General features: G+C 53.7%; 8 protein-coding genes across 8 annotated transcripts; 4 read left to right on the top strand and 4 right to left on the bottom strand.

Moving 5' to 3' along the window:
• Positions 1-1,782: 1,782 nt before the first annotated feature.
• Positions 1,783-2,135, bottom strand: LOC138731141 (feather keratin Cos1-1/Cos1-3/Cos2-1-like). Its single transcript, XM_069876881.1, has one exon. It carries the CDS (start codon positions 2,106-2,108, stop codon positions 1,803-1,805), a length of 306 nt encoding a protein of 101 aa, XP_069732982.1. The 5' UTR covers positions 2,109-2,135; the 3' UTR covers positions 1,783-1,802.
• Positions 2,136-4,453: 2,318 nt separating this feature from the next.
• LOC138731087 (feather keratin Cos1-2-like) lies at positions 4,454-4,903 on the top strand. The gene has a single exon (XM_069876800.1). It carries the CDS (start codon positions 4,497-4,499, stop codon positions 4,800-4,802), a length of 306 nt encoding a protein of 101 aa, XP_069732901.1. The 5' UTR covers positions 4,454-4,496; the 3' UTR covers positions 4,803-4,903.
• Positions 4,904-7,819: 2,916 nt separating this feature from the next.
• On the bottom strand, positions 7,820-8,172 carry LOC138731148 (feather keratin Cos1-1/Cos1-3/Cos2-1-like). Its single transcript, XM_069876889.1, has one exon. It carries the CDS (start codon positions 8,143-8,145, stop codon positions 7,840-7,842), a length of 306 nt encoding a protein of 101 aa, XP_069732990.1. The 5' UTR covers positions 8,146-8,172; the 3' UTR covers positions 7,820-7,839.
• Positions 8,173-10,532: 2,360 nt separating this feature from the next.
• LOC138731086 (feather keratin Cos1-2-like) lies at positions 10,533-10,940 on the top strand. Its single transcript, XM_069876799.1, has one exon. The coding sequence runs from the start codon at positions 10,534-10,536 to the stop codon at positions 10,837-10,839; it is 306 nt and encodes a 101-aa protein (XP_069732900.1). The 5' UTR covers position 10,533; the 3' UTR covers positions 10,840-10,940.
• A 2,916-nt stretch (positions 10,941-13,856) lies between these two features.
• Positions 13,857-14,209, bottom strand: LOC138731152 (feather keratin Cos1-1/Cos1-3/Cos2-1-like). The gene has a single exon (XM_069876893.1). The coding sequence runs from the start codon at positions 14,180-14,182 to the stop codon at positions 13,877-13,879; it is 306 nt and encodes a 101-aa protein (XP_069732994.1). The 5' UTR covers positions 14,183-14,209; the 3' UTR covers positions 13,857-13,876.
• A 2,360-nt stretch (positions 14,210-16,569) lies between these two features.
• Positions 16,570-16,977, top strand: LOC138731096 (feather keratin Cos1-2-like). Its single transcript, XM_069876809.1, has one exon. It carries the CDS (start codon positions 16,571-16,573, stop codon positions 16,874-16,876), a length of 306 nt encoding a protein of 101 aa, XP_069732910.1. The 5' UTR covers position 16,570; the 3' UTR covers positions 16,877-16,977.
• Positions 16,978-19,893: 2,916 nt separating this feature from the next.
• LOC138731142 (feather keratin Cos1-1/Cos1-3/Cos2-1-like) lies at positions 19,894-20,246 on the bottom strand. The gene has a single exon (XM_069876882.1). The coding sequence runs from the start codon at positions 20,217-20,219 to the stop codon at positions 19,914-19,916; it is 306 nt and encodes a 101-aa protein (XP_069732983.1). The 5' UTR covers positions 20,220-20,246; the 3' UTR covers positions 19,894-19,913.
• Positions 20,247-22,588: 2,342 nt separating this feature from the next.
• LOC138731160 (feather keratin Cos1-2-like) lies at positions 22,589-23,014 on the top strand. Its single transcript, XM_069876907.1, has one exon. It carries the CDS (start codon positions 22,608-22,610, stop codon positions 22,911-22,913), a length of 306 nt encoding a protein of 101 aa, XP_069733008.1. The 5' UTR covers positions 22,589-22,607; the 3' UTR covers positions 22,914-23,014.
• Positions 23,015-25,713: the final 2,699 nt, after the last annotated feature.

A 25,713-nucleotide genomic window follows, 5' to 3' on the forward strand; every position in this document is an offset into this window, starting at 1 on the left:
AGAGATGTAACTCTCAGAGCTAAGGGAAAGGGGGAGGCCCACAGTCAGTGTGTCCTGCCCTCCCATCAATCCAGGAATGAGAGAGGGCCCATTGCTCACCCATTTGTTCCCTCCCAGTACAATTTCTTTCTTCCTAGGTCGCTTTAGAGAGAATCCAGGAAGGAAAGGATCACTCAGATTTTGTGGCTGGGCTGCAGCAGGGGTTAAGGAGTGTGAAGAGGGGACTAAGATGTCTCTGAGGACAGAGGTCTGATTGGTAAGATTGACCTGGGCAGCCAAGAGTCAGTGCCCAACAGAGAAAAGGCCAGGTAGGTCCCCCTCCATGTAAACTGGCCTTGGAAGAAGCCTCAAGATCTGGAGAAGTGCAAAAGAAGAAGGGAAAAGGAAGGAACGGAGGGAGTGGAGGAAGGCAATGAGAAACATTGGCCATGTTATCAGAGAGTTCAGGCTGGCCCCTCTCACAGAGCTCAAACCCGTTGCAGGAGAAGAGAGTCCAGGTCCACCCCTCTCACAGAAGTGGCCATCATCTCCCTCCTTCTGCCTGGCATCATCATCACCTGGGAGGCTGTGAACCCAAGGCAACAGTTTTCATGCTGTCTCCAGGCAGACTTGGATGGGCTAGATTCCTCGATCAGGTCTTTGCTCTTGACCCATTAAAATCTTGGAGGTTACAGTGTTGTCCTGTCTCTGTTGAGATGGTAGAGCCCTATCTACTGACGGTCCCTTGTGCAGAGGGGAGGAGCTTTTGTTTCAAAGCAAGCGTCCTGGGAAAGTGGTTTGGCATTGGCCAGCTGATGTCCTTCCGCAGGAGAAGCCGGAGCTGCATGTTTTGAAACCTCCAGCAGGATTCTTGCCAAGTCCAGCTGCTTGTTGTCAGTGTTCCTAGGTTACCATTTCTTCCTTTTGGGAAGACACCACAACGCAGAGTGATGGCATCCTGTCTCTAACTCTTTAGTGCCTCAACATCCTCCTCCTGCGGGGAGAGTCCAAGGGAAACTGCTCCTGTCTGTGTCCTGGCAAACACCCACCCTGCAAAGGGCACTTGACAGCCTGGGCTGCCTTGGCTGCTCTGCTCAGCGAGACTGATGAGCAGAAACCCCTCAGGTTCCTGATGGGCATTGTTGAGCTGCTGTGTGGCATCAGCCTGGAAAGGTGAGCCATTCAGATTCCTCCCTGATGCCTCCAGTGTTCAAGCCCAAAGTGTCCACCATTTGAATTGATGTTTCCCCTCCTATCCAGACAACAGGGGTCAATGAGACTGGAAGGACTGATGGCCATGGGCTCAGGAGTAACCAGGAATAACTTCCGCAACTCCAGGTTTCAAGGCACAAAAGAAATACCAGTGCGCTGAGTCCTACTCTCTCCTTCCACGGGGAATGGAAAACGATCCTCTGTTGCCCCCAAGACAATCCTGTCCAGAAAGCCACCTTTTCCCATGAGCAGATTGGAAGAATTGTCACAGAAGGAAGGACTCGGAGGCCATGGTGTGGATGCAGCACAACTTTAATGAGTCTAAAGAAGAAAAGGAGGTGGCTCCAAGGTAAAACCATGGGCAGCCACCAAGGCATGGAGCAGCTCCTGCAAGGTGTCCATCTGCGTGCCCTGCAGAGGGAGGGTGGCCAACAGGTCCCCACTAGGCTGGCATTGGGACAAGGCAACAGCAAAGAAAAGAGAGAGAAAGGACTGGAAGAAGGAAGCAGTGGCTCAAAGCTCTAAACACAATGCCCCGGCGCTCTGTCTCTCGTCCAGATCGACATTCCGAGGTCTTCAGAGGTTCTTGTCCATCGATGTTGTGAGCAGGTTTAACAGGGCCGACATCTGCTGCCACAGTAGCCGCTGGTGATGCAGGAGAGGTCAAGGCCCCCGGAGGAGATGGGAACGCCGTTAGAGCTGAGGATGCTGCCAACAGCAGCGGAGGTGGAGGAGCCGACGGCGGTGTTCTGAGGGTAGGAGCTGAGGATGGGTCCGGGCAGGGTCACCACCACGGGAGAGGGCTCGATGACCACAACGGAGTCCTGGCACTGCCGCACACAGCACTCATTGCAGCTGCTGGCCAGCGGGCACGGGCCACAGGGCTGGCAGGGCTGGCACGGGTTGCAGCAGGACATGTCTCTGGGCAAGAGGTGCACCTGGGAGAGAGGAAAGAGAACATGGGGACACCTGAAGAGAAGCACTGCCCAGACCAAGCTCAGGGGAAGCGAGGCACCTCCTGGACCAGCAGTCACTGCCCAGCTCAAAGCCCAGCGGACAACTCAAACAAGTCCCACATGCTCTCTGGGCAAGACCTGCTCTTTCCTTCCCTCTCCCAGGAGAAGCAGCTCCCAGCCCTGTGCTAGGGCAGTAAACAGCAGCTGAGACAGACACGGATGAACAGACCTGGTCTTAAAGGAGGAGGAGAAGAGGCTTCACACTCACCTGGTTCCCAGGGAGAGGACACAAGAGAAGTGGATGAGAGAGCAGGGAGCTGGGCTGCCTTTTATAGTGCTCCTGCCCTGCCTCAGGCCCAGAGGCTCCCTCTGGGCAAGGGAGAATATTCTGACAAGCTCAAGTCAAACGCAAAGCATCCCAGCTAATGGCATGGGCTGTGTCCTCGGTTCCTGCCCTGCTGCCTTCTCATTTCCTGCCTGATGCCCTGTGCTTTCCCACATGAAGGATTCTGTCAGTGCCGGGATGAGAAGGCTGAGGATTTCTGGGACAGAAACACCCAAGTATGGGCGGAAGGCTCAGCTTCAGTGCTGGTGGCATCCCGTGCAGGCAGCTGATGTGTGCCTGGCTCATTGCTGCGGGCTTGATTGTGGCAACGTTGTCAGGAAACAGGCACCATTCCTGTGTTTCCCCTTGGATGCCCAAGGAATCCCGCATGACAGAGAATCTCTGGACATAGAATCACAGAGAGCTTTAGATGAGAGGGATCTTTCCCAGGGGTTTTTTCCAAGCCCCCTGCTAAAGAAGGAACATCTTTGACTTTTCACATCTTCGTCTTTCCCTCCCAACTCTTTCTTGTCTTCCATTCTTCTGGGCTACGCGACGCTCAAAGCCAATGTGGGGGATCTTCTGACCTCTCTCCCTCCATGTAGGATCCCTGTGGGATCTCTTCTGTATGGAATGGGTACAGATTTTTGCGTGGTGTCAGTGTTGGCCGTGCCCTGGCTGCCTCCTCCTCTCAAAGGGACCTCAGTGCTCCATTCCAAATCATCGAAGTCTTCTTTATCTCAGCCGCTGCCTCCATCCAATACTTTTTTGGGGCCGCTCTACTGACTGTTTAAGAAAGAAGCAAAATATCTTGGATGGTGGGAGGAAGGAGGTTGCACAAGTGGTCCTGGGACCATTCCCAGAGGAAGTGGAGGCTGGGACACAGGACAATGGTTCATTGACAACGGGATCAGGTGCAGCCTTTGTAAGTCTACAGGTGGCACCAAGATGATTAATGTGGCTGACATAGCTGAGGGAGAGCATGGCACCCAGAGGGTCCTACACAAGCTCAAAGGAAGCCTTTGATGTATATGCCAAGCCCTCTGCCCTTGCTGTATTTGAATGGGGGTGCCAAAAGGGACTCTCAAATGCTTCCTCAGGATCGGGCAGGGAAGCAGGCAGCATCCCTAGGAAAAACTCTTCGTTATGCAGGCAGGGAGGGAAAGAAAAAGACCCAGCATATCTTCCCTCAAGGACAGCCCTTGGGTGACCAGCCAAGGATTGCAGGGTCTCTGCCTGCCAACGCAGCCACCGGCAGCCCCACCACTGTGCCCCAGTCCAGCATCAGTTGCCTGCACAGCACCCATGCGGCACTTGAGCTGAGTCTTCTCCTGGCACTGACACATTCCTGACCCAGAAATCCTGGAACGCCTCCATCCCAGCACGCAGAAGAAGCTTCCAGGAGGGAAGGGGCATGGCATAAGGCAGGAAATGAACAAGGAGGGTTGGGGAAAACAAGCACCCAGCCCATGTCATTAGCTGGGATGTTTTCCGTCCATCATGAGCACCTTTAGAAAATTGCCACTTCCGTGGAAGCTGCGTCCGAGCCTGAGGCAGGTCAGGGCCACCATAAAAGCCCGTGCAGCTCCTCGCTCTCTCATCCACTTCTCTCTCCTCCTTCTCTTTGGGAACCAGGTGAGTCTGAAGCCCTTTCCTCCCCTCCCTTTCCTGGCCCTGCAGAATCCTGCTCCTCCCTCCTCTGCAGGATAGTAGTGCTGCTTATCATGGGAGGGTGAAGAAGAGAAAATTTCTGACTCAAGGCGTATTGAGGACTTGCTGGAAGAGGTTCTTCCTTGAAGAAATAGGCAGCAGCTTCACTGGGGCTGGTGACACTTTATGATAGTGTGTCTGGATGAGGCCAAGAAACCCTTTTGTCTCACTGGCAATGTTCTAACTCCCATCTCACCAGATCTATTTGACCCCTTTGCAGTGATGTGGTGGATTCGTTGTAAAGTGCTCCTCCCATGTCTCTGTGCTCTGATTCCTCTCTGCTCTCTCTCCAGGTTCACCTCCAGCCCCCAGACATGTCCTGCTGCAACCCGTGCCAGCCCTGCCAGCCCTGCGGCCCGTGCCCGCTGGCCAGCAGCTGCAATGAGTGCTGTGTGCGGCAGTGCCAGAGCTCCACCATCGCCATCCAGCCCTCCGCGGTGGTGGTGACCCTGCCCGGACCCATCCTCAGCTCCTTCCCTCAAAACACCGCCGTCGGCTCCTCCACCTCCGCTGCTGTTGGCAGCATCCTCAGCTCTAACGGCGTTCCCATCTCCTCCGGGGGCCTTGACCTCTCCTGCATCACCAGCGGCTACTGTGGCAGCAGATGTCGGCCCTGCTAAACCTGCTGGAAATGTGCCTGCAAAAGCACCTCCTAAAACCTCAGAACGTGGTGGTGCACAGAAGTACTTTGAGGCATTGTGTTTAGAGCTTTGAGCCAGTTTTTCCCTTCTTCCACTCTGTTCTCTCTTATTCCTTTGCTGTTGCTAATTAAAGGCGTGCTGCATCCAAGCCTGGGCCTCTGAGTCCTCTTTTGTTCTCTGTCAACTCTTCCAGTTTCTTCAGGGGAAAAGGAGATTTTCGGAGGGCATTTGGCTTAGTGCAACCAGAGAGCCTTGCTCAATGCCCAAGGAACCAGAGGGTAGGACTCGGTTCACTGCCTTGCATTTGTTTTTGACATGACTTTGGAGGTGCCGAAGACATTCCTGCTTCTCTTCAGCCCATGGCCATTGGTCCTTCTTGCCTTACTTCACCTCTTCCCAGATGGGTCTGGAGTGCTTGGTTCCAGAGTACATTCTCTTCATGGGAAGTCCAAGCACTTCTGGGCCTTGTCGCTGGGAGGCCACTGGTAGCGTTCAGCAGCTCCTCTGGCTTTTGGGAATCATAGAACCATAAAGGTTCAAGCAAACCTCTAAGATCATCACATCTTTCCGTCAGTGCAACCCTTCGATGTCTTCAAAGCCACGTCCTTACAGGTCACGGCCATGCGTTCTTGTAACACTTCCAGGTATTTAGACTCAACTACTGACCTGGTTGGCCTCTGCCAGGGCTTCACCTTCTTTCAGTCGGGAAATATTTCCTTATACCCAGTCTAAACTTCTCCTGGGGACACTTGTGGCCATTTCCACACATCTTATCTCTTTCCAGTAGGGAGAAGAGACCAACATGCACCTCACTGCAACCTCCTTTCAAGGAGGTGATGAGGTCTCCCCTCAATACAACTCTCTGGACTTGCCTAGACAGCCAGGTTTTTTTCCCAATGAAAATTTGGCCCAACCAAGTCAGGAAGAAGACGAGGAAGAGGAGACTTTGAGGTCTAGTGAAGTTGAATTCTCCTAGTATACTCTCCTTCCATCCTTACAGCCATCATCTGACCAAGGCTTCTCCCACAGCACAGCTCCCTCCTAAGCAAGAGGAACAGCCCTGAGTGCTTGTGTGGCTGCTGACCTGCCAGGTCCTCCTGCAGCACTGGGATTCTCCCACGAAGGCAGCATGAGCTGAGATCAGCTTCTGAGGCCAAGGGGAATATTTCTGGTCCGTGAGGGATACGCCGATGGTCACTGGCTGTGGAGAAGCCAGAGATGTAACTCTCAGAGCTAAGGGAAAGGGGGAGGCCCACAGTCAGTGTGTCCTGCCCTCTCATCAATCCAGGAATGAGAGAGGGCCCATTGCTCACCCATTTGTTCCCTCCCAGTACAATTTCTTTCTTCCTAGGTCGCTTTAGAGAGAATCCAGGAAGGAAAGGATCACTCAGATTTTGTGGCTGGGCTGCAGCAGGGGTTAAGGAGTGTAAAGAGGGGACTAAGATGTCTCTGAGGACAGAGGTCTGATTGGTAAGATTGACCTGGGCAGCCAAGAGTCAGTGCCCAACAGAGAAAAGGCCAGGTAGGTCCCCCTCCATGTAAACTGGCCTTGGAAGAAGCCTCAAGATCTGGAGAAGTGCAAAAGAAGAAGGGAAAAGGAAGGAACGGAGGGAGTGGAGGAAGGCAATGAGAAACATTGGCCATGTTATCAGAGAGTTCAGGCTGGCCCCTGCCTCAGAGCTAAAACCCGTTGCAGGAGAAGAGAGTCCAGGTCCACCCCTCTCACAGAAGTGGCCATCATCTCCCTCCTTCTGCCTGGCATCATCATCACCTGGGAGGCTGTGAACCCAAGGCAACAGTTTTCATGCTGTCTCCAGGCAGACTTGGATGGGCTAGATTCCTTGATCAGGTCTTTGCTCTTGACCCATTAAAATCTTGGAGGTTACAGTGTTGTCCTGTCTCTGTTGAGATGGTAGAGCCCTATCTACTGACGGTCCCTTGTGCAGAGGGGAGCAGCTTTTGTTTCAAAGCAAGCGTCCTGGGAAAGTGGTTTGGCATTGGCCAGCTGATGTCCTTGCGCAGGAGAAGCCGGAGCTGCATGTTTTGAAACCTCCAGCAGGATTCTTGCCAAGTCCAGCTGCTTGTTGTCAGTGTTCCTAGGTTACCATTTCTTCCTTTTGGGAAGACACCACAACGCAGAGTGATGGCATCCTGTCTCTAACTCTTTAGTGCCTCAACATCCTCCTCCTGCGGGGAGAGTCCAAGGGAAACTGCTCCTGTCTGTGTCCTGGCAAACACCCACCCTGCAAAGGGCACTTGACAGCCTGGGCTGCCTTGGCTGCTCTGCTCAGCGAGACTGATGAGCAGAAACCCCTCAGGTTCCTGATGGGCATTGTTGAGCTGCTGTGTGGCATCAGCCTGGAAAGGTGAGCCATTCAGATTCCTCCCTGATGCCTCCAGTGTTCAAGCCCAAAGTGTCCACCATTTGAATTGATGTTTCCCCTCCTATCCAGACAACAGGGGTCAATGAGACTGGAAGGACTGATGGCCATGGGCTCAGGAGTAACCAGGAATAACTTCCGCAACTCCAGGTTTCAAGGCACAAAAGAAATACCAGTGCGCTGAGTCCTACCCTCTCCTTCCACGGGGAATGGAAAACGATCCTCTGTTGCCCCCAAGACAATCCTGTCCAGAAAGCCACCTTTTCCCATGAGCAGATTGGAAGAATTGTCACAGAAGGAAGGACTCGGAGGCCATGGTGTGGATGCAGCACAACTTTAATGAGTCTAAAGAAGAAAAGGAGGTGGCTCCAAGGTAAAACCATGGGCAGCCACCAAGGCATGGAGCAGCTCCTGCAAGGTGTCCATCTGCGTGCCCTGCAGAGGGAGGGTGGCCAACAGGTCCCCACTAGGCTGGCATTGGGACAAGGCAACAGCAAAGAAAAGAGAGAGAAAGGACTGGAAGAAGGAAGCAGTGGCTCAAAGCTCTAAACACAATGCCCCGGCGCTCTGTCTCTCGTCCAGATCGACATTCCGAGGTCTTCAGAGGTTCTTGTCCATCGATGTTGTGAGCAGGTTTAACAGGGCCGACATCTGCTGCCACAGTAGCCGCTGGTGATGCAGGAGAGGTCAAGGCCCCCGGAGGAGATGGGAACGCCGTTAGAGCTGAGGATGCTGCCAACAGCAGCGGAGGTGGAGGAGCCGACGGCGGTGTTCTGAGGGTAGGAGCTGAGGATGGGTCCGGGCAGGGTCACCACCACGGGAGAGGGCTCGATGACCACAACGGAGTCCTGGCACTGCCGCACACAGCACTCATTGCAGCTGCTGGCCAGCGGGCACGGGCCACAGGGCTGGCAGGGCTGGCACGGGTTGCAGCAGGACATGTCTCTGGGCAAGAGGTGCACCTGGGAGAGAGGAAAGAGAACATGGGGACACCTGAAGAGAAGCACTGCCCAGACCAAGCTCAGGGGAAGCGAGGCACCTCCTGGACCGGCAGTCACTGCCCAGCTCAAAGCCCAGCGGACAACTCAAACAAGTCCCACATGCTCTCTGGGCAAGACCTGCTCTTTCCTTCCCTCTCCCAGGAGAAGCAGCTCCCAGCCCTGTGCTAGGGCAGTAAACAGCAGCTGAGACAGACACGGATGAACAGACCTGGTCTTAAAGGAGGAGGAGAAGAGGCTTCACACTCACCTGGTTCCCAGGGAGAGGACACAAGAGAAGTGGATGAGAGAGCAGGGAGCTGGGCTGCCTTTTATAGTGCTCCTGCCCTGCCTCAGGCCCAGAGGCTCCCTCTGGGCAAGGGAGAATATTCTGACAAGCTCAAGTCAAACGCAAAGCATCCCAGCTAATGGCATGGGCTGTGTCCTCGGTTCCTGCCCTGCTGCCTTCTCATTTCCTGCCTGATGCCCTGTGCTTTCCCACATGAAGGATTCTGTCAGTGCCGGGATGAGAAGGCTGAGGATTTCTGGGACAGAAACACCCAAGTATGGGCGGAAGGCTCAGCTTCAGTGCTGGTGGCATCCCGTGCAGGCAGCTGATGTGTGCCTGGCTCATTGCTGCGGGCTTGATTGTGGCAACGTTGTCAGGAAACAGGCACCATTCCTGTGTTTCCCCTTGGATGCCCAAGGAATCCCACATGACAGAGAATCTCTGGACATAGAATCACAGAGAGCTTTAGATGAGAGGGATCTTTCCCAGGGGTTTTTTCCAAGCCCCCTGCTAAAGAAGGAACATCTTTGACTTTTCACATCTTCGTCTTTCCCTCCCAACTCTTTCTTGTCTTCCATTCTTCTGGGCTACGCGACGCTCAAAGCCAATGTGGGGGATCTTCTGACCTCTCTCCCTCCATGTAGGATCCCTGTGGGATCTCTTCTGTATGGAATGGGTACAGATTTTTGCGTGGTGTCAGTGTTGGCCGTGCCCTGGCTGCCTCCTCCTCTCAAAGGGACCTCAGTGCTCCATTCCAAATCATCGAAGTCTTCTTTATCTCAGCCGCTGCCTCCATCCAATACTTTTTTGGGGCCGCTCTACTGACTGTTTAAGAAAGAAGCAAAATATCTTGGATGGTGGGAGGAAGGAGGTTGCACAAGTGGTCCTGGGACCATTCCCAGAGGAAGTGGAGGCTGGGACACAGGACAATGGTTCATTGACAACGGGATCAGGTGCAGCCTTTGTAAGTCTACAGGTGGCACCAAGATGATTAATGTGGCTGACATAGCTGAGGGAGAGCATGGCACCCAGAGGGTCCTACACAAGCTCAAAGGAAGCCTTTGATGTATATGCCAAGCCCTCTGCCCTTGCTGTATTTGAATGGGGGTGCCAAAAGGGACTCTCAAATGCTTCCTCAGGATCGGGCAGGGAAGCAGGCAGCATCCCTAGGAAAAACTCTTCGTTATGCAGGCAGGGAGGGAAAGAAAAAGACCCAGCATATCTTCCCTCAAGGACAGCCCTTGGGTGACCAGCCAAGGATTGCAGGGTCTCTGCCTGCCAACGCAGCCACCGGCAGCCCCACCACTGTGCCCCAGTCCAGCATCAGTTGCCTGCACAGCACCCATGCGGCACTTGAGCTGAGTCTTCTCCTGGCACTGACACATTCCTGACCCAGAAATCCTGGAACGCCTCCATCCCAGCATGCAGAAGAAGCTTCCAGGAGGGAAGGGGCATGGCATAAGGCAGGAAATGAACAAGGAGCGTTGGGGAAAACAAGCACCCAGCCCATGTCATTAGCTGGGATGTTTTCCGTCCATCATGAGCACCTTTAGAAAATTGCCACTTCCGTGGAAGCTGCGTCCGAGCCTGAGGCAGGTCAGGGCCACCATAAAAGCCCGTGCAGCTCCTCGCTCTCTCATCCACTTCTCTCTCCTCCTTCTCTTTGGGAACCAGGTGAGTCTGAAGCCCTTTCCTCCCCTCCCTTTCCTGGCCCTGCAGAATCCTGCTCCTCCCTCCTCTGCAGGATAGTAGTGCTGCTTATCATGGGAGGGTGAAGAAGAGAAAATTTCTGACTCAAGTCGTATTGAGGACTTGCTGGAAGAGGTTCTTCCTTGAAGAAATAGGCAGCAGCTTCACTGGGGCTGGTGACACTTTATGATAGTGTGTCTGGATGAGGCCAAGAAACCCTTTTGTCTCACTGGCAATGTTCTAACTCCCATCTCACCAGATCTATTTGACCCCTTTGCAGTGATGTGGTGGATTCGTTGTAAAGTGCTCCTCCCATGTCTCTGTGCTCTGATTCCTCTCTGCTCTCTCTCCAGGTTCACCTGCAGCCCCCAGACATGTCCTGCTGCAACCCGTGCCAGCCCTGCCAGCCCTGCGGCCCGTGCCCGCTGGCCAGCAGCTGCAATGAGTGCTGTGTGCGGCAGTGCCAGAGCTCCACCATCGCCATCCAGCCCTCCGCGGTGGTGGTGACCCTGCCCGGACCCATCCTCAGCTCCTTCCCTCAGAACACCGCCGTCGGCTCCTCCACCTCCGCTGCTGTTGGCAGCATCCTCAGCTCTAACGGCGTTCCCATCTCCTCCGGGGGCCTTGACCTCTCCTGCATCACCAGCGGCTACTGTGGCAGCAGATGTCGGCCCTGCTAAACCTGCTGGAAATGTGCCTGCAAAAGCACCTCCTAAAACCTCAGAACGTGGTGGTGCACAGAAGTGCTTTGAGGCATTGTGTTTAGAGCTTTGAGCCAGTTTTTCCCTTCTTCCACTCTGTTCTCTCTTATTCCTTTGCTGTTGCTAATTAAAGGCGTGCTGCATCCAAGCCTGAGCCTCTGAGTCCTCTTTTGTTCTCTGTCAACTCTTCCAGTTTCTTCAGGGGAAAAGGAGATTTTCGGAGGGCATTTGGCTTAGTGCAACCAGAGAGCCTTGCTCAATGCCCAAGGAACCAGAGGGTAGGACTCGGTTCACTGCCTTGCATTTGTTTTTGACATGACTTTGGAGGTGCCAAAGACATTCCTGCTTCTCTTCAGCCCATGGCCATTGGTCCTCCTTGCCTTACTTCACCTCTTCCCAGATGGGTCTGGAGTGCTTGGTTCCAGAGTACATTCTCTTCATGGGAAGTCCAAGCACTTCTGGGCCTTGTCGCTGGGAGGCCACTGGTAGCGTTCAGCAGCTCCTCTGGCTTTTGGGAATCATAGAACCATAAAGGTTCAAGCAAACCTCTAAGATCATCACATCTTTCCGTCAGTGCAACCCTTCGATGTCTTCAAAGCCACGTCCTTACAGGTCACGGCCATGCATTCTTGTAACACTTCCAGGTATTTAGACTCAACTACTGACCTGGTTGGCCTCTGCCAGGGCTTCACCTTCTTTCAGTCGGGAAATATTTCCTTATACCCAGTCTAAACTTCTCCTGGGGACACTTGTGGCCATTTCCACACATCTTATCTCTTTCCAGTAGGGAGAAGAGACCAACATGCACCTCACTGCAATCTCCTTTCAAGGAGGTGATGAGGTCTCCCCTCAATACAACTCTCTGGACTTGCCTAGACAGCCAGGTTTTTTTCCCCAATAAAATTTGGCCCAACCAAGCCAGGAAGAAGACGAGGAAGAGGAGACTTTGAGGTCTAGTGAAGTTGAATTCTCCTAGTATACTCTCCTTCCATCCTTACAGCCATCATCTGACCAAGGCTTCTCCCACAGCACAGCTCCCTCCTAAGCAAGAGGAACAGCCCTGAGTGCTTGTGTGGCTGCTGACCTGCCAGGTCCTCCTGCAGCACTGGGATTCTCCCACGAAGGCAGCATGAGCTGAGATCAGCTTCTGAGGCCAAGGGGAATATTTCTGGTCAGTGAGGGATACGCCGATGGTCACTGGCTGTGGAGAAGCCAGAGATGTAACTCTCAGAGCTAAGGGAAAGGGGGAGGCCCACAGTCAGTGTGTCCTGCCCTCCCATCAATCCAGGAATGAGAGAGGGCCCATTGCTCACCCATTTGTTCCCTCCCAGTACAATTTCTTTCTTCCTAGGTCGCTTTAGAGAGAATCCAGGAAGGAAAGGATCACTCAGATTTTGTGGCTGGGCTGCAGCAGGGGTTAAGGAGTGTAAAGAGGGGACTAAGATGTCTCTGAGGACAGAGGTCTGATTGGTAAGATTGACCTGGGCAGCCAAGAGTCAGTGCCCAACAGAGAAAAGGCCAGGTAGGTCCCCCTCCATGTAAACTGGCCTTGGAAGAAGCCTCAAGATCTGGAGAAGTGCAAAAGAAGAAGGGAAAAGGAAGGAACGGAGGGAGTGGAGGAAGGCAATGAGAAACATTGGCCATGTTATCAGAGAGTTCAGGCTGGCCCCTCTCACAGAGCTCAAACCCGTTGCAGGAGAAGAGAGTCCAGGTCCACCCCTCTCACAGAAGTGGCCATCATCTCCCTCCTTCTGCCTGGCATCATCATCACCTGGGAGGCTGTGAACCCAAGGCAACAGTTTTCATGCTGTCTCCAGGCAGACTTGGATGGGCTAGATTCCTCGATCAGGTCTTTGCTCTTGACCCATTAAAATCTTGGAGGTTACAGTGTTGTCCTGTCTCTGTTGAGATGGTAGAGCCCTATCTACTGACGGTCCCTTGTGCAGAGGGGAGGAGCTTTTGTTTCAAAGCAAGCGTCCTGGGAAAGTGGTTTGGCATTGGCCAGCTGATGTCCTTCCGCAGGAGAAGCCGGAGCTGCATGTTTTGAAACCTCCAGCAGGATTCTTGCCAAGTCCAGCTGCTTGTTGTCAGTGTTCCTAGGTTACCATTTCTTCCTTTTGTGAAGACACCACAACGCAGAGTGATGGCATCCTGTCTCTAACTCTTTAGTGCCTCAACATCCTCCTCCTGCGGGGAGAGTCCAAGGGAAACTGCTCCTGTCTGTGTCCTGGCAAACACCCACCCTGCAAAGGGCACTTGACAGCCTGGGCTGCCTTGGCTGCTCTGCTCAGCGAGACTGATGAGCAGAAACCCCTCAGGTTCCTGATGGGCATTGTTGAGCTGCTGTGTGGCATCAGCCTGGAAAGGTGAGCCATTCAGATTCCTCCCTGATGCCTCCAGTGTTCAAGCCCAAAGTGTCCACCATTTGAATTGATGTTTCCCCTCCTATCCAGACAACAGGGGTCAATGAGACTGGAAGGACTGATGGCCATGGGCTCAGGAGTAACCAGGAATAACTTCCGCAACTCCAGGTTTCAAGGCACAAAAGAAATACCAGTGCGCTGAGTCCTACTCTCTCCTTCCACGGGGAATGGAAAACGATCCTCTGTTGCCCCCAAGACAATCCTGTCCAGAAAGCCACCTTTTCCCATGAGCAGATTGGAAGAATTGTCACAGAAGGAAGGACTCGGAGGCCATGGTGTGGATGCAGCACAACTTTAATGAGTCTAAAGAAGAAAAGGAGGTGGCTCCAAGGTAAAACCATGGGCAGCCACCAAGGCATGGAGCAGCTCCTGCAAGGTGTCCATCTGCGTGCCCTGCAGAGGGAGGGTGGCCAACAGGTCCCCACTAGGCTGGCATTGGGACAAGGCAACAGCAAAGAAAAGAGAGAGAAAGGACTGGAAGAAGGAAGCAGTGGCTCAAAGCTCTAAACACAATGCCCCGGCGCTCTGTCTCTCGTCCAGATTGACATTCCGAGGTCTTCAGAGGTTCTTGTCCATCGATGTTGTGAGCAGGTTTAACAGGGCCGACATCTGCTGCCACAGTAGCCGCTGGTGATGCAGGAGAGGTCAAGGCCCCCGGAGGAGATGGGAACGCCGTTAGAGCTGAGGATGCTGCCAACAGCAGCGGAGGTGGAGGAGCCGACGGCGGTGTTCTGAGGGTAGGAGCTGAGGATGGGTCCGGGCAGGGTCACCACCACGGGAGAGGGCTCGATGACCACAACGGAGTCCTGGCACTGCCGCACACAGCACTCATTGCAGCTGCTGGCCAGCGGGCACGGGCCACAGGGCTGGCAGGGCTGGCACGGGTTGCAGCAGGACATGTCTCTGGGCAAGAGGTGCACCTGGGAGAGAGGAAAGAGAACATGGGGACACCTGAAGAGAAGCACTGCCCAGACCAAGCTCAGGGGAAGCGAGGCACCTCCTGGACCGGCAGTCACTGCCCAGCTCAAAGCCCAGCGGACAACTCAAACAAGTCCCACATGCTCTCTGGGCAAGACCTGCTCTTTCCTTCCCTCTCCCAGGAGAAGCAGCTCCCAGCCCTGTGCTAGGGCAGTAAACAGCAGCTGAGACAGACACGGATGAACAGACCTGGTCTTAAAGGAGGAGGAGAAGAGGCTTCACACTCACCTGGTTCCCAGGGAGAGGACACAAGAGAAGTGGATGAGAGAGCAGGGAGCTGGGCTGCCTTTTATAGTGCTCCTGCCCTGCCTCAGGCCCAGAGGCTCCCTCTGGGCAAGGGAGAATATTCTGACAAGCTCAAGTCAAACGCAAAGCATCCCAGCTAATGGCATGGGCTGTGTCCTCGGTTCCTGCCCTGCTGCCTTCTCATTTCCTGCCTGATGCCCTGTGCTTTCCCACATGAAGGATTCTGTCAGTGCCGGGATGAGAAGGCTGAGGATTTCTGGGACAGAAACACCCAAGTATGGGCGGAAGGCTCAGCTTCAGTGCTGGTGGCATCCCGTGCAGGCAGCTGATGTGTGCCTGGCTCATTGCTGCGGGCTTGATTGTGGCAACGTTGTCAGGAAACAGGCACCATTCCTGTGTCTCCCCTTGGATGCCCAAGGAATCCCACATGACAGAGAATCTCTGGACATAGAATCACAGAGAGCTTTAGATGAGAGGGATCTTTCCCAGGGGTTTTTTCCAAGCCCCCTGCTAAAGAAGGAACATCTTTGACTTTTCACATCTTCGTCTTTCCCTCCCAACTCTTTCTTGTCTTCCATTCTTCTGGGCTACGCGACGCTCAAAGCCAATGTGGGGGATCTTCTGACCTCTCTCCCTCCATGTAGGATCCCTGTGGGATCTCTTCTGTATGGAATGGGTACAGATTTTTGCGTGGTGTCAGTGTTGGCCGTGCCCTGGCTGCCTCCTCCTCTCAAAGGGACCTCAGTGCTCCATTCCAAATCATCGAAGTCTTCTTTATCTCAGCCGCTGCCTCCATCCAATACTTTTTTGGGGCCGCTCTACTGACTGTTTAAGAAAGAAGCAAAATATCTTGGATGGTGGGAGGAAGGAGGTTGCACAAGTGGTCCTGGGACCATTCCCAGAGGAAGTGGAGGCTGGGACACAGGACAATGGTTCATTGACAACGGGATCAGGTGCAGCCTTTGTAAGTCTACAGGTGGCACCAAGATGATTAATGTGGCTGACATAGCTGAGGGAGAGCATGGCACCCAGAGGGTCCTACACAAGCTCAAAGGAAGCCTTTGATGTATATGCCAAGCCCTCTGCCCTTGCTGTATTTGAATGGGGGTGCCAAAAGGGACTCTCAAATGCTTCCTCAGGATCGGGCAGGGAAGCAGGCAGCATCCCTAGGAAAAACTCTTCGTTATGCAGGCAGGGAGGGAAAGAAAAAGACCCAGCATATCTTCCCTCAAGGACAGCCCTTGGGTGACCAGCCAAGGATTGCAGGGTCTCTGCCTGCCAACGCAGCCACCGGCAGCCCCACCACTGTGCCCCAGTCCAGCATCAGTTGCCTGCACAGCACCCATGCGGCACTTGAGCTGAGTCTTCTCCTGGCACTGACACATTCCTGACCCAGAAATCCTGGAACGCCTCCATCCCAGCATGCAGAAGAAGCTTCCAGGAGGGAAGGGGCATGGCATAAGGCAGGAAATGAACAAGGAGGGTTGGGGAAAACAAGCACCCAGCCCATGTCATTAGCTGGGATGTTTTCCGTCCATCATGAGCACCTTTAGAAAATTGCCACTTCCGTGGAAGCTGCGTCCGAGCCTGAGGCAGGTCAGGGCCACCATAAAAGCCCGTGCAGCTCCTCGCTCTCTCATCCACTTCTCTCTCCTCCTTCTCTTTGGGAACCAGGTGAGTCTGAAGCCCTTTCCTCCCCTCCCTTTCCTGGCCCTGCAGAATCCTGCTCCTCCCTCCTCTGCAGGATAGTAGTGCTGCTTATCATGGGAGGGTGAAGAAGAGAAAATTTCTGACTCAAGTCGTATTGAGGACTTGCTGGAAGAGGTTCTTCCTTGAAGAAATAGGCAGCAGCTTCACTGGGGCTGGTGACACTTTATGATAGTGTGTCTGGATGAGGCCAAGAAACCCTTTTGTCTCACTGGCAATGTTCTAACTCCCATCTCACCAGATCTATTTGACCCCTTTGCAGTGATGTGGTGGATTCGTTGTAAAGTGCTCCTCCCATGTCTCTGTGCTCTGATTCCTCTCTGCTCTCTCTCCAGGTTCACCTGCAGCCCCCAGACATGTCCTGCTGCAACCCGTGCCAGCCCTGCCAGCCCTGCGGCCCGTGCCCGCTGGCCAGCAGCTGCAATGAGTGCTGTGTGCGGCAGTGCCAGAGCTCCACCATCGCCATCCAGCCCTCCGCGGTGGTGGTGACCCTGCCCGGACCCATCCTCAGCTCCTTCCCTCAGAACACCGCCGTCGGCTCCTCCACCTCCGCTGCTGTTGGCAGCATCCTCAGCTCTAACGGCGTTCCCATCTCCTCCGGGGGCCTTGACCTCTCCTGCATCACCAGCGGCTACTGTGGCAGCAGATGTCGGCCCTGCTAAACCTGCTGGAAATGTGCCTGCAAAAGCACCTCCTAAAACCTCAGAACGTGGTGGTGCACAGAAGTGCTTTGAGGCATTGTGTTTAGAGCTTTGAGCCAGTTTTTCCCTTCTTCCACTCTGTTCTCTCTTATTCCTTTGCTGTTGCTAATTAAAGGCGTGCTGCATCCAAGCCTGAGCCTCTGAGTCCTCTTTTGTTCTCTGTCAACTCTTCCAGTTTCTTCAGGGGAAAAGGAGATTTTCGGAGGGCATTTGGCTTAGTGCAACCAGAGAGCCTTGCTCAATGCCCAAGGAACCAGAGGGTAGGACTCGGTTCACTGCCTTGCATTTGTTTTTGACATGACTTTGGAGGTGCCCAAGACATTCCTGCTTCTCTTCAGCCCATGGCCATTGGTCCTCCTTGCCTTACTTCACCTCTTCCCAGATGGGTCTGGAGTGCTTGGTTCCAGAGTACATTCTCTTCATGGGAAGTCCAAGCACTTCTGGGCCTTGTCGCTGGGAGGCCACTGGTAGCGTTCAGCAGCTCCTCTGGCTTTTGGGAATCATAGAACCATAAAGGTTCAAGCAAACCTCTAAGATCATCACATCTTTCCGTCAGTGCAACCCTTCGATGTCTTCAAAGCCACGTCCTTACAGGTCACGGCCATGCATTCTTGTAACACTTCCAGGTATTTAGACTCAACTACTGACCTGGTTGGCCTCTGCCAGGGCTTCACCTTCTTTCAGTCGGGAAATATTTCCTTATACCCAGTCTAAACTTCTCCTGGGGACACTTGTGGCCATTTCCACACATCTTATCTCTTTCCAGTAGGGAGAAGAGACCAACATGCACCTCACTGCAATCTCCTTTCAAGGAGGTGATGAGGTCTCCCCTCAATACAACTCTCTGGACTTGCCTAGACAGCCAGGTTTTTTTCCCCAATAAAATTTGGCCCAACCAAGCCAGGAAGAAGACGAGGAAGAGGAGACTTTGAGGTCTAGTGAAGTTGAATTCTCCTAGTATACTCTCCTTCCATCCTTACAGCCATCATCTGACCAAGGCTTCTCCCACAGCACAGCTCCCTCCTAAGCAAGAGGAACAGCCCTGAGTGCTTGTGTGGCTGCTGACCTGCCAGGTCCTCCTGCAGCACTGGGATTCTCCCACGAAGGCAGCATGAGCTGAGATCAGCTTCTGAGGCCAAGGGGAATATTTCTGGTCCGTGAGGGATACGCCGATGGTCACTGGCTGTGGAGAAGCCAGAGATGTAACTCTCAGAGCTAAGGGAAAGGGGGAGGCCCACAGTCAGTGTGTTCTGCCCTCCCATCAATCCAGGAATGAGAGAGGGCCCATTGCTCACCCATTTGTTCCCTCCCAGTACAATTTCTTTCTTCCTAGGTCGCTTTAGAGAGAATCCAGGAAGGAAAGGATCACTCAGATTTTGTGGCTGGGCTGCAGCAGGGGTTAAGGAGTGTAAAGAGGGGACTAAGATGTCTCTGAGGACAGAGGTCTGATTGGTAAGATTGACCTGGGCAGCCAAGAGTCAGTGCCCAACAGAGAAAAGGCCAGGTAGGTCCCCCTCCATGTAAACTGGCCTTGGAAGAAGCCTCAAGATCTGGAGAAGTGCAAAAGAAGAAGGGAAAAGGAAGGAACGGAGGGAGTGGAGGAAGGCAATGAGAAACATTGGCCATGTTATCAGAGAGTTCAGGCTGGCCCCTCTCACAGAGCTCAAACCCGTTGCAGGAGAAGAGAGTCCAGGTCCACCCCTCTCACAGAAGTGGCCATCATCTCCCTCCTTCTGCCTGGCATCATCATCACCTGGGAGGCTGTGAACCCAAGGCAACAGTTTTCATGCTGTCTCCAGGCAGACTTGGATGGGCTAGATTCCTTGATCAGGTCTTTGCTCTTGACCCATTAAAATCTTGGAGGTTACAGTGTTGTCCTGTCTCTGTTGAGATGGTAGAGCCCTATCTACTGACGGTCCCTTGTGCAGAGGGGAGGAGCTTTTGTTTCAAAGCAAGCGTCCTGGGAAAGTGGTTTGGCATTGGCCAGCTGATGTCCTTCCGCAGGAGAAGCCGGAGCTGCATGTTTTGAAACCTCCAGCAGGATTCTTGCCAAGTCCAGCTGCTTGTTGTCAGTGTTCCTAGGTTACCATTTCTTCCTTTTGGGAAGACACCACAACGCAGAGTGATGGCATCCTGTCTCTAACTCTTTAGTGCCTCAACATCCTCCTCCTGCGGGGAGAGTCCAAGGGAAACTGCTCCTGTCTGTGTCCTGGCAAACACCCACCCTGCAAAGGGCACTTGACAGCCTGGGCTGCCTTGGCTGCTCCGCTCAGCGAGACTGATGAGCAGAAACCCCTCAGGTTCCTGATGGGCATTGTTGAGCTGCTGTGTGGCATCAGCCTGGAAAGGTGAGCCATTCAGATTCCTCCCTGATGCCTCCAGTGTTCAAGCCCAAAGTGTCCACCATTTGAATTGATGTTTCCCCTCCTATCCAGACAACAGGGGTCAATGAGACTGGAAGGACTGATGGCCATGGGCTCAGGAGTAACCAGGAATAACTTCCGCAACTCCAGGTTTCAAGGCACAAAAGAAATACCAGTGCGCTGAGTCCTACCCTCTCCTTCCACGGGGAATGGAAAACGATCCTCTGTTGCCCCCAAGACAATCCTGTCCAGAAAGCCACCTTTTCCCATGAGCAGATTGGAAGAATTGTCACAGAAGGAAGGACTCGGAGGCCATGGTGTGGATGCAGCACAACTTTAATGAGTCTAAAGAAGAAAAGGAGGTGGCTCCAAGGTAAAACCATGGGCAGCCACCAAGGCATGGAGCAGCTCCTGCAAGGTGTCCATCTGCGTGCCCTGCAGAGGGAGGGTGGCCAACAGGTCCCCACTAGGCTGGCATTGGGACAAGGCAACAGCAAAGAAAAGAGAGAGAAAGGACTGGAAGAAGGAAGCAGTGGCTCAAAGCTCTAAACACAATGCCCCGGCGCTCTGTCTCTCGTCCAGATCGACATTCCGAGGTCTTCAGAGGTTCTTGTCCATCGATGTTGTGAGCAGGTTTAACAGGGCCGACATCTGCTGCCACAGTAGCCGCTGGTGATGCAGGAGAGGTCAAGGCCCCCGGAGGAGATGGGAACGCCGTTAGAGCTGAGGATGCTGCCAACAGCAGCGGAGGTGGAGGAGCCGACGGCGGTGTTCTGAGGGTAGGAGCTGAGGATGGGTCCGGGCAGGGTCACCACCACGGGAGAGGGCTCGATGACCACAACGGAGTCCTGGCACTGCCGCACACAGCACTCATTGCAGCTGCTGGCCAGCGGGCACGGGCCACAGGGCTGGCAGGGCTGGCACGGGTTGCAGCAGGACATGTCTCTGGGCAAGAGGTGCACCTGGGAGAGAGGAAAGAGAACATGGGGACACCTGAAGAGAAGCACTGCCCAGACCAAGCTCAGGGGAAGCGAGGCACCTCCTGGACCGGCAGTCACTGCCCAGCTCAAAGCCCAGCGGACAACTCAAACAAGTCCCACATGCTCTCTGGGCAAGACCTGCTCTTTCCTTCCCTCTCCCAGGAGAAGCAGCTCCCAGCCCTGTGCTAGGGCAGTAAACAGCAGCTGAGACAGACACGGATGAACAGACCTGGTCTTAAAGGAGGAGGAGAAGAGGCTTCACACTCACCTGGTTCCCAGGGAGAGGACACAAGAGAAGTGGATGAGAGAGCAGGGAGCTGGGCTGCCTTTTATAGTGCTCCTGCCCTGCCTCAGGCCCAGAGGCTCCCTCTGGGCAAGGGAGAATATTCTGACAAGCTCACGTCAAACACAAAGCATCCCAGCTAATGGCATGGGCTGTGTCCTCGGTTCCTGCCCTGCTGCCTTCTCATTTCCTGCCTGATGCCCTGTGCTTTCCCACATGAAGGATTCTGTCAGTGCCGGGATGAGAAGGCTGAGGATTTCTGGGACAGAAACACCCAAGTATGGGCGGAAGGCTCAGCTTCAGTGCTGGTGGCATCCCGTGCAGGCAGCTGATGTGTGCCTGGCTCATTGCTGCGGGCTTGATTGTGGCAACGTTGTCAGGAAACAGGCACCATTCCTGTGTTTCCCCTTGGATGCCCAAGGAATCCCACATGACAGAGAATCTCTGGACATAGAATCACAGAGAGCTTTAGATGAGAGGGATCTTTCCCAGGGGTTTTTTCCAAGCCCCCTGCTAAAGAAGGAACATCTTTGACTTTTCACATCTTCGTCTTTCCCTCCCAACTCTTTCTTGTCTTCCATTCTTCTGGGCTACGCGACGCTCAAAGCCAATGTGGGGGATCTTCTGACCTCTCTCCCTCCATGTAGGATCCCTGTGGGATCTCTTCTGTATGGAATGGGTACAGATTTTTGCGTGGTGTCAGTGTTGGCCGTGCCCTGGCTGCCTCCTCCTCTCAAAGGGACCTCAGTGCTCCATTCCAAATCATCGAAGTCTTCTTTATCTCAGCCGCTGCCTCCATCCAATACTTTTTTGGGGCCGCTCTACTGACTGTTTAAGAAAGAAGCAAAATATCTTGGATGGTGGGAGGAAGGAGGTTGCACAAGTGGTCCTGGGACCATTCCCAGAGGAAGTGGAGGCTGGGACACAGGACAATGGTTCATTGACAACGGGATCAGGTGCAGCCTTTGTAAGTCTACAGGTGGCACCAAGATGATTAATGTGGCTGACATAGCTGAGGGAGAGCATGGCACCCAGAGGGTCCTACACAAGCTCAAAGGAAGCCTTTGATGTATATGCCAAGCCCTCTGCCCTTGCTGTATTTGAATGGGGGTGCCAAAAGGGACTCTCAAATGCTTCCTCAGGATCGGGCAGGGAAGCAGGCAGCATCCCTAGGAAAAACTCTTCGTTATGCAGGCAGGGAGGGAAAGAAAAAGACCCACCATATCTTCCCTCAAGGACAGCCCTTGGGTGACCAGCCAAGGATTGCAGGGTCTCTGCCTGCCAACGCAGCCACCGGCAGCCCCACCACTGTGCCCCAGTCCAGCATCAGTTGCCTGCACAGCACCCATGCGGCACTTGAGCTGAGTCTTCTCCTGGCACTGACACATTCCTGACCCAGAAATCCTGGAACGCCTCCATCCCAGCATGCAGAAGAAGCTTCCAGGAGGGAAGGGGCATGGCATAAGGCAGGAAATGAACAAGGAGGGTTGGGGAAAACAAGCACCCAGCCCATGTCATTAGCTGGGATGTTTTCCGTCCATCATGAGCACCTTTAGAAAATTGCCACTTCCGTGGAAGCTGCGTCCGAGCCTGAGGCAGGTCAGGGCCACCATAAAAGCCCGTGCAGCTCCTCGCTCTCTCATCCACTTCTCTCTCCTCCTTCTCTTTGGGAACCAGGTGAGTCTGAAGCCCTTTCCTCCCCTCCCTTTCCTGGCCCTGCAGAATCCTGCTCCTCCCTCCTCTGCAGGATAGTAGTGCTGCTTATCATGGGAGGGTGAAGAAGAGAAAATTTCTGACTCAAGTCGTATTGAGGACTTGCTGGAAGAGGTTCTTCCTTGAAGAAATAGGCAGCAGCTTCACTGGGGCTGGTGACACTTTAGGATAGTGTGTCTGGATGAGGCCAAGAAACCCTTTTGTCTCACTGGCAATGTTCTAACTCCCATCTCACCAGATCTATTTGACCCCTTTGCAGTGATGTGGTGGATTCCTTGTAAAGTGCTCCTCCCATGTCTCTGTGCTCTGATTCCTCTCTGCTCTCTCTCCAGGTTCACCTCCAGCCCCCAGACATGTCCTGCTGCAACCCGTGCCAGCCCTGCCAGCCCTGCGGCCCGTGCCCGCTGGCCAGCAGCTGCAATGAGTGCTGTGTGCGGCAGTGCCAGAGCTCCACCATCGCCATCCAGCCCTCCGCGGTGGTGGTGACCCTGCCCGGACCCATCCTCAGCTCCTACCCTCAGAACACCGCCGTCGGCTCCTCCACCTCCGCTGCTGTTGGCAGCATCCTCAGCTCTAACGGCGTTCCCATCTCCTCCGGGGGCCTTGACCTCTCCTGCATCACCAGCGGCTACTGTGGCAGCAGATGTCGGCCCTGCTAAACCTGCTGGAAATGTGCCTGCAAAAGCACCTCCTAAAACCTCAGAACGTGGTGGTGCACAGAAGTGCTTTGAGGCATTGTGTTTAGAGCTTTGAGCCAGTTTTTCCCTTCTTCCACTCTGTTCTCTCTTATTCCTTTGCTGTTGCTAATTAAAGGCGTGCTGCATCCAAGCCTGGGCCTCTGAGTCCTCTTTTGTTCTCTGTCAACTCTTCCAGTTTCTTCAGGGGAAAAGGAGATTTTCGGAGGGCATTTGGCTTAGTGCAACCAGAGAGCCTTGCTCAATGCCCAAGGAACCAGAGGGTAGGACTCGGTTCACTGCCTTGCATTTGTTTTTGACATGACTTTGGAGGTGCCCAAGACATTCCTGCTTCTCTTCAGCCCATGGCCATTGGTCCTTCTTGCCTTACTTCACCTCTTCCCAGATGGGTCTGGAGTGCTTGGTTCCAGAGTACATTCTCTTCATGGGAAGTCCAAGCACTTCTGGGCCTTGTCGCTGGGAGGCCACTGGTAGCGTTCAGCAGCTCCTCTGGCTTTTGGGAATCATAGAACCATAAAGGTTCAAGCAAACCTCTAAGATCACCACATCTTTCCGTCAGTGCAACCCTTCGATGTCTTCAAAGCCACGTCCTTACAGGTCACGGCCATGCGTTCTTGTAACACTTCCAGGTATTTAGACTCAACTACTGACCTGGTTGGCCTCTGCCAGGGCTTCACCTTCTTTCAGTCGGGAAATATTTCCTTATACCCAGTCTAAACTTCTCCTGGGGACACTTGTGGCCATTTCCACACATCTTATCTCTTTCCAGTAGGGAGAAGAGACCAACATGCACCTCACTGCAATCTCCTTTCAAGGAGGTGATGAGGTCTCCCCTCAATACAACTCTCTGGACTTGCCTAGACAGCCAGGTTTTTTTCCCAATGAAAATTTGGCCCAACCAAGTCAGGAAGAAGACGAGGAAGAGGAGACTTTGAGGTCTAGTGAAGTTGAATTCTCCTAGTATACTCTCCTTCCATCCTTACAGCCATCATCTGACCAAGGCTTCTCCCACAGCACAGCTCCCTCCTAAGCAAGAGGAACAGCCCTGAGTGCTTGTGTGGCTGCTGACCTGCCAGGTCCTCCTGCAGCACTGGGATTCTCCCACGAAGGCAGCATGAGCTGAGATCAGCTTCTGAGGCCAAGGGGAATATTTCTGGTCCGTGAGGGATACGCCGATGGTCACTGGCTGTGGAGAAGCCAGAGATGTAACTCTCAGAGCTAAGGGAAAGGGGGAGGCCCACAGTCAGTGTGTCCTGCCCTCTCATCAATCCAGGAATGAGAGAGGGCCCATTGCTCACCCATTTGTTCCCTCCCAGTACAATTTCTTTCTTCCTAGGTCGCTTTAGAGAGAATCCAGGAAGGAAAGGATCACTCAGATTTTGTGGCTGGGCTGCAGCAGGGGTTAAGGAGTGTAAAGAGGGGACTAAGATGTCTCTGAGGACAGAGGTCTGATTGGTAAGATTGACCTGGGCAGCCAAGAGTCAGTGCCCAACAGAGAAAAGGCCAGGTAGGTCCCCCTCCATGTAAACTGGCCTTGGAAGAAGCCTCAAGATCTGGAGAAGTGCAAAAGAAGAAGGGAAAAGGAAGGAACGGAGGGAGTGGAGGAAGGCAATGAGAAACATTGGCCATGTTTTCAGAGAGTTCAGGCTGGCCCCTGCCTCAGAGCTCAAACCCGTTGCAGGAGAAGAGAGTCCAGGTCCACCCCTCTCACAGAAGTGGCCATCATCTCCCTCCTTCTGCCTGGCATCATCATCACCTGGGAGGCTGTGAACCCAAGGCAACAGTTTTCATGCTGTCTCCAGGCAGACTTGGATGGGCTAGATTCCTTGATCAGGTCTTTGCTCTTGACCCATTAAAATCTTGGAGGTTACAGTGTTGTCCTGTCTCTGTTGAGATGGTAGAGCCCTATCTACTGACGGTCCCTTGTGCAGAGGGGAGGAGCTTTTGTTTCAAAGCAAGCGTCCTGGGAAAGTGGTTTGGCATTGGCCAGCTGATGTCCTTCCGCAGGAGAAGCCGGAGCTGCATGTTTTGAAACCTCCAGCAGGATTCTTGCCAAGTCCAGCTGCTTGTTGTCAGTGTTCCTAGGTTACCATTTCTTCCTTTTGGGAAGACACCACAACGCAGAGTGATGGCATCCTGTCTCTAACTCTTTAGTGCCTCAACATCCTCCTCCTGCGGGGAGAGTCCAAGGGAAACTGCTCCTGTCTGTGTCCTGGCAAACACCCACCCTGCAAAGGGCGCTTGACAGCCTGGGCTGCCTTGGCTGCTCCGCTCAGCGAGACTGATGAGCAGAAACCCCTCAGGTTCCTGATGGGCATTGTTGAGCTGCTGTGTGGCATCAGCCTGGAAAGGTGAGCCATTCAGATTCCTCCCTGATGCCTCCAGTGTTCAAGCCCAAAGTGTCCACCATTTGAATTGATGTTTCCCCTCCTATCCAGACAACAGGGGTCAATGAGACTGGAAGGACTGATGGCCATGGGCTCAGGAGTAACCAGGAATAACTTCCGCAACTCCAGGTTTCAAGGCACAAAAGAAATACCAGTGCGCTGAGTCCTACCCTCTCCTTCCACGGGGAATGGAAAACGATCCTCTGTTGCCCCCAAGACAATCCTGTCCAGAAAGCCACCTTTTCCCATGAGCAGATTGGAAGAATTGTCACAGAAGGAAGGACTCGGAGGCCATGGTGTGGATGCAGCACAACTTTAATGAGTCTAAAGAAGAAAAGGAGGTGGCTCCAAGGTAAAACCATGGGCAGCCACCAAGG

Source organism: Phaenicophaeus curvirostris, chromosome 26, assembly GCF_032191515.1.
Source record: "Phaenicophaeus curvirostris isolate KB17595 chromosome 26, BPBGC_Pcur_1.0, whole genome shotgun sequence".
Lineage (NCBI taxonomy): Eukaryota > Metazoa > Chordata > Aves > Cuculiformes > Cuculidae > Phaenicophaeus > Phaenicophaeus curvirostris.

Bases quoted from the DNA above. Each gene is read 5' to 3' on its own strand.
- LOC138731096 (XM_069876809.1), top strand. From the start codon at position 16,571: ATGTCCTGCTGCAACCCGTGCCAGCCCTGCCAGCCCTGCGGCCCGTGC.
- LOC138731141 (XM_069876881.1), bottom strand. From the start codon at position 2,108: ATGTCCTGCTGCAACCCGTGCCAGCCCTGCCAGCCCTGTGGCCCGTGC.
- LOC138731087 (XM_069876800.1), top strand. From the start codon at position 4,497: ATGTCCTGCTGCAACCCGTGCCAGCCCTGCCAGCCCTGCGGCCCGTGC.
- LOC138731086 (XM_069876799.1), top strand. From the start codon at position 10,534: ATGTCCTGCTGCAACCCGTGCCAGCCCTGCCAGCCCTGCGGCCCGTGC.
- LOC138731148 (XM_069876889.1), bottom strand. From the start codon at position 8,145: ATGTCCTGCTGCAACCCGTGCCAGCCCTGCCAGCCCTGTGGCCCGTGC.
- LOC138731160 (XM_069876907.1), top strand. From the start codon at position 22,608: ATGTCCTGCTGCAACCCGTGCCAGCCCTGCCAGCCCTGCGGCCCGTGC.
- LOC138731152 (XM_069876893.1), bottom strand. From the start codon at position 14,182: ATGTCCTGCTGCAACCCGTGCCAGCCCTGCCAGCCCTGTGGCCCGTGC.
- LOC138731142 (XM_069876882.1), bottom strand. From the start codon at position 20,219: ATGTCCTGCTGCAACCCGTGCCAGCCCTGCCAGCCCTGTGGCCCGTGC.